Below are 6,273 nucleotides of genomic sequence, written 5' to 3'. Positions count from 1 at the left end.
TCAAATTTTACTTTGACTTTTTTTAAAAGAGTCACTATATAATAATTATTAAAAAAGTTCAATTACAATATACTAAATTTTAAGACTTAGAATTATATATACATAATTACATATATGCTAGGGGTCAATTACAATATACTAAAGTTTAAGACTTAGAATTACATATACATAATTACATATATGCTAGGAGGGCCATGACCACTATAAACAACCATGTACCTCCGCCCTGGTGTCCACAAAGTATTCATATGCCTTTTACAATGATCTTAGCAATATAATTGCTTGATGCTCGTCGTCTACCTTCACCCCTATATTGTTTAGATGAAGAACAATTTTATTGAATTCATCCAGGTGTTTCATAAGCTCTTTTGAATCCTCCATGCTCATCGTATAGAGCTTCTTCTTTAGGAAAAGTTTACTGATCACCAGAGATTTCTTCATGTAAATGGCTGCAAGCTTTGTCCAGAGACCCTATGCAGTACCTTCATCTGATACTTCCTAAAGGACTTCATCACCAAGACTCAACATGATTGCACTGAGCCTTTGATTCCACTTCTAGAATTTTCTTCTTATCATCTCCAAGCTCTTTGAGAGAAGTAGCATCAAGTGCTAAAATACCTTGATGAACTAGGAGAGCCTTCATCTTAATCCTCCATAGACCGAGATCATTTTTTCCCGTGAACTTGTTAGCTTCAAATATGCTTGATGTCACTAATGTCGAGTTCTTGAAACTTCAAACATGGTTCTTGAATCTTTGATCTAACTATGAATCTCTAATACCACTTGTTGTGAATAATCACGTGATCAAGAATTTAATGTTCCGATAAAGAATCAGAATCAATTGAATAATGACAATCAATAAACCAGAAATATAACTAACAATAACAGATTATACTAGAATTTTTATAATAGTATAAAATAGAAGACAAAGGATTTAACGAGGTTCAATCACAAGCCGTTATACTTTGGACCTAATCCCTTAGAGAAACTACCTTGAGACCAATTTTTATTCAAAGAGAATTTAACTCAAATTACAGGGATGATCACTAATGATCAAAGTCAAAAATAGTGTTTTGCACTTACAAAAAACTCTCTTGAGAGTGTTGTGATCAAACACACACAAACCTTGTATCCCTCCTATCTCATTATTTTCTTTTCAAAATTTTCTTTCTAGATCGTCACCTAAATAGAGAACACATGATCTTATTTATAGTTTCTTACTTAGGCTCCAAAAAGATGGGAAAACTGAGCTAACTAACTAACTTACTAATTATTAAAACACTTAAGTTAGTTAACAACTAACTAAAAGACTAAAATCTCTAATATTTTTTATAAAATAGGGGACCAAAAATTATACAACAATATACTATATAATTGGTAAAAATAATTAAATTAAATATATATCTTTTAATTATTATAAATAATTGATGCGAGATTTTATTGTATTACATATAATTTATCATTCCGCTAATTTTATTGAGATAAGAAATATTTTTTAAAATTATATAATTTATTATATTATTCATAAGAAAAATTTGAAAGTATAAAACTTCAAATTTCATTCATAATTAAACAAAAATATTAAAAAAATTATAATATATATTTTAAAAATTAATTAAATCGCGCAAAAGCTCACCTTATTCCCTAGTATAATATAAGTATTAATAATTAGTATTTTTTTTTTTTTTTTGAAGAAATTTATTAACTTTATTAATTGCAACCATTTAAGATTACACGAAACAACTCAGAAGAAATCTCATTGCTTTTAAAAATACAATCAGTAATTAGTATTGATTAGTACATAGAAGCATATATATATTTGAGTATATATATATATATATAGTAGTTCTAAAACATTACCAATATAATAACTTAACACCTCTAAAATATTAGTTAAAGTTAATTTATTTAGGGAATATTACTATGTTAATTAATTATTGGAGAGAAAAGAAATAATTATATAACTGATGAAAAAAAAGTAGAAAGTATAATAAAACAACGGATTAAATTGGAATGGTCTAAGAAAGATAAGATATGGGATATAAGACAAAACCATTAATTATCCACTGATAATAAAGTAAAGTAGAATTGGAGATGGAAGATACACATTTTTCTTTTCTCTTTCCTTTTTAATAACAGAAAGATACACAATTTTATAATTGTACATTGTAATAATTACAGCCTCCAAAGTCTAAAGTGGGTCACTACAGTGGCACCTCAGCCTGTTGTTAAAATGGCAATATCCTAGAAAGTCTTACTTCCACTCCTCGTCTCCATTCCCATTCCCTAGATAGACCGACCTTTCTATTGGCAATAATCCTATTCCATTCCGCAATGTCAGCTTCCACCACCCATTCTTGGACTCTCACTTCCTCTTTTTCTTTCCTCTGTTTTCTCACCCTTCTCTCCGGAATCAAATCAGACGACCTCCAAATTCTTCTTAGATTCAAATCCGCATTCCAAAAGTCCAATTCCCAGTTATTCAACTCATGGGATTCCCACAACACTTTATGCACTTTCGCTGGAATTATCTGCAACAACAAAAGTTTTGTCACTGGAATCGAATTATCGAATCAGAACTTATCTGGGATTCTTCCATTGGATTCGATATGCCAGCTCAAATCACTTGAAAAGCTCTCTCTGGGGTTCAATTCCTTGTACGGTAATGTAATGGAGGACTTGAGGAACTGCACGAGACTGAAGTACTTGGATTTGGGTAACAACGTTTTCACCGGACCCGTCCCTGATTTGAGCCCATTGACCGATTTACAGTACCTGTATTTGAATAAGAGTGGATTCTCTGGTACTTTTCCGTGGAAATCGCTTGGAAAATTGAACGGTCTGGTCCACCTTAGTCTTGGGGATAATTCATTCGAACCAACTGCTGAGTTTCCCAACGAGCTGTTGAGCCTCACCAATTTGAAACTTCTTTACCTCTCGAATTGCAGCCTCGGAGGGGAAATACCCGCTAGAATTGGAAATCTTGTGGAGCTTCAAAACTTGGAGCTTTCAGATAATAATATGACCGGCGAGCTACCGAAGGAAATTGGAAAACTCACCAAGCTATGGCAGCTTGAACTTTACAATAATAGGTTCACCGGAAAACTCCCTATTGGGATGAGAAACCTCACGAACCTTGAGAACTTCGACGCTTCGACGAACTATCTTGAAGGAGATTTGTCGGAATTGAAGTTCTTGAAGAACCTTGTATCTCTGCAGTTATTTGAGAACAGTTTCTCAGGTGTTATTCCGGCTGAGTTTGGAGAGTTTAGACGACTGGTGAACTTGTCTTTGTACACTAATAATCTCACGGGGCCTCTCCCTCTGAAACTGGGTTCCTGGGCAGAGTTCGATTTCATAGATGTTTCGGAGAATTTCCTGACCGGTCCGATACCACCGGACATGTGTAAACGAGGTACAATGAAGAAGCTTCTTATGCTTCAGAATAATTTGACAGGTGAAATCCCAGAAAGCTATGCGAATTGTCCGACCTTACTTCGTTTCAGAGTCAGCAAAAATTCCCTCACCGGCAAAGTTCCCGCCGGAATCTGGGGATTGCCAGCAGTCAATATAATCGATATCGAGTTCAACCAACTGGAAGGTCCGATTGCCTCTGATATAAAAACAGCAAAGAGTCTTACTCAACTATTCGCTGGGAATAATCGGCTTAACGGGGAACTACCGGTAGAAATTTCGGAAGCGACCTCGTTGGTTTCGGTTCAGCTAAACGACAATCATTTCTTCGGCAAGATTCCGGCGACATTCGGTGAATTAAAACATGTTGGCAATCTTCATTTTCAGAATAATATGTTCTCTGGATCAATACCAGAGTCACTAGGCTCATGTTTGTCTCTAAACGATCTAAACATGGCAAACAACTCTCTTTCCGGCCAAATCCCTTCCTCTTTAGGAACTCTACAAAGTTTAAATGCTCTAAATTTGTCGCACAATCAACTTTCCGGCCGAATTCCGATAACTCTGGCTTCTGTGAGATTGAGCCTTCTTGATTTATCGCACAACTGGCTCGCCGGTCGAGTACCAGCGTCTCTGTCAATTGCGGCCTATAATGGAAGCTTTGCCGGTAACCCAGGCCTTTGCAGTTCGGAAATCAACTCTTTCCGGCGATGTCCTCCTAATTCAGGCATGTCCAAGGATGTACGTACACTCATAATTTGCTTCGCAGTAGGGTCAGCTATCCTTCTGCTGGCTTTAGTTTGGCACAACTATTTAAGAAAGAGTGAGAAAGATGATTACCAAGATCGGTCTTTAAAAGAAGAATCTTGGGATTTAAAGTCATTCCATGTTTTAACATTCACGGAGGAAGAGATTCTTGATTCCATCAAGGAAGAGAATCTCATTGGAAAAGGAGGGTCGGGAAAGGTTTACCGAGTTCCTATTTCTAATGGCAAAGAGCTGGCCGTGAAGCACATTTGGAACAACCTCGACTCACAATTTGGCCGGCGAAAGGACCGGAGTAGTACGACACCGATGCTGAGGAAAAGCAGCAGCAAGTCGAAGGAATTCGATGCTGAGGTTCAGACCCTCAGCTCAATTAGGCATGTTAACGTGGTAAAATTGTATTGCAGCATAACAAGTGAAGACTCAAGCTTGCTTGTTTATGAGTATTTACCTAATGGCAGCTTATGGGACCGGCTCCACTGCTGCCGAAAGAACAAACTAGATTGGAATTCGCGCCATGAGATTGCTGTGGGAGCTGCCAAGGGCCTTGAGTATCTCCACCACGGCTGCGGCCGGCCATTAATTCACCGGGATGTCAAGTCCAGCAACATCTTGTTGGATGAGTTTTTGAAGCCTAGAATTGCTGATTTTGGTCTCGCCAAGAATGTGGTTCATGCTAGTAAAGAAGGCCAAAGCTCTACTCATGTCATTGCTGGAACTCATGGCTACATTGCTCCTGGTTAGTCTTGTATATATTGGAAACAACAATTAGTTATCATGCATTTAGTGAATTAAGTTTGTTTTTTTTTTTTATAATTAATATTTTCCTTTAATATTGCAGAGTACGGATACACCTACAAAGTGAATGAGAAGAGTGATGTTTATAGTTTTGGTGTGGTGTTAATGGAGCTAGTGACTGGGAAGAGGCCAATAGAACCAGAGTTTGGAGAGAACACAGACATAGTGAGCTGGGTTTACAACAACCTTAACAACAGAGAGAGCGTATTGAATTTAGTTGACTCAGATATTCCAGAGGTTCTTAGAGAAGATGCTATTAAGGTATTGAAAATTGCAGTTCTAAGCACAGCTAGACTCCCTGAGCAGAGGCCCACCATGAGGAGTGTTGTCCAAATGCTTGAGGAGGCTGAGCCTTGTAAATTGGTGGGAATTATTGTCACCAAAGATGGTGCCACTGAAACCATGGAGGGTCTAGATGACAAGTTTCATAAAATAATTACTTAGTGTTTATTATGTACCACCGCCGCGTAGCATATCTATAAATCGAGATAACTTGTACAATATATAATGTATTCGAATTTTTATATTAGGGGTTGTTCACAAAAAATAAACAAAATAGATAAATAAACTGTATTAGGGGGCAATGTAGTGGTCGGCGGCATATTAATAATTTTTGTACCAGTTTTGGTGATGAAATTGCCTTATAGTTAGCTTTGGACTGTAGTTGTTGTGGGAATGAAGATTTCCTTTTAATTTTTTTGGCAATGATTAAGTATTTTAACGAATGTTTTTTTTTGTTTTACTTGGGGAATGTTCAGTAGTAACGCAAAATCATACATAAAAGATAAACTACAAAGGTAACTTAGATAAAAAATAAAAAATAAATACTTAATGTGACTAAGAATTTAGCATGTTCCTCACTGTACTCATATAATATTAATATATTACATTTTATATGTTAATTAACTTATGGCTATAACTAATATTATAATTTGACAAGTCCAAAAAAAATTATTTCATTTGATCATGTGCTGATGGGTGTTTTATTAATTTATTACTTTGGTTTCTAGACAGCAGCTGAGACTGTGAGTTGTGCAGTTCAACTCAGCTATCTTCGAGAAGGATTCGTTTGTCTTATATTAATAGTTAGGTACGTACTAGCTGAATATACAAGTCACTATTTTGAATTTGAAATAATATTTAGGAAAAAAAAATAAGAAAAAGAAATAGCTGGCAAAAAAGGGGAATCACACAATAAACAATAGTTATCGGCAATGGGGTATCGGTTTCCTTGCGCAATGAGAAGATATGCATCACTTCTTTCCATTTCGTATCGCAATTGGATCATTCAAGAGA

The 6,273-nt window shown here is 35.9% G+C and overlaps 1 protein-coding gene across 1 annotated transcript; it reads left to right on the top strand.

Moving 5' to 3' along the window:
• The first annotated feature begins 2,079 nt into the window (after positions 1–2,079).
• On the top strand, positions 2,080–5,682 carry LOC115710391 (receptor-like protein kinase 7). Its single transcript, XM_030638759.2, has 2 exons — positions 2,080–4,918; positions 5,021–5,682. Exons 1-2 carry the CDS (start codon positions 2,335–2,337, stop codon positions 5,419–5,421), a joined length of 2,985 nt encoding a protein of 994 aa, XP_030494619.2. The 5' UTR covers positions 2,080–2,334; the 3' UTR covers positions 5,422–5,682.
• The last annotated feature ends 591 nt before the right edge of the window (positions 5,683–6,273 follow it).

The sequence above is a fragment of the Cannabis sativa genome, chromosome X, assembly GCF_029168945.1.
Source record: "Cannabis sativa cultivar Pink pepper isolate KNU-18-1 chromosome X, ASM2916894v1, whole genome shotgun sequence".
In the NCBI taxonomy this organism is placed as follows: domain Eukaryota; kingdom Viridiplantae; phylum Streptophyta; class Magnoliopsida; order Rosales; family Cannabaceae; genus Cannabis; species Cannabis sativa.
The sequence above is the reverse complement of the archived record's forward strand: the minus strand, read 5'-3'. Positions and strand labels throughout refer to the sequence as shown.

Excerpts from the sequence above, each read along its gene's own strand:
- LOC115710391 (XM_030638759.2), top strand. The coding sequence starts at position 2,335 with ATGTCAGCTTCCACCACCCATTCTTGGACTCTCACTTCCTCTTTTTCT. Across the intron at positions 4,919-5,020 it reads TCATGGCTACATTGCTCCTG|AGTACGGATACACCTACAAA; the intron begins GTTAGTCTTGTA and ends TTAATATTGCAG.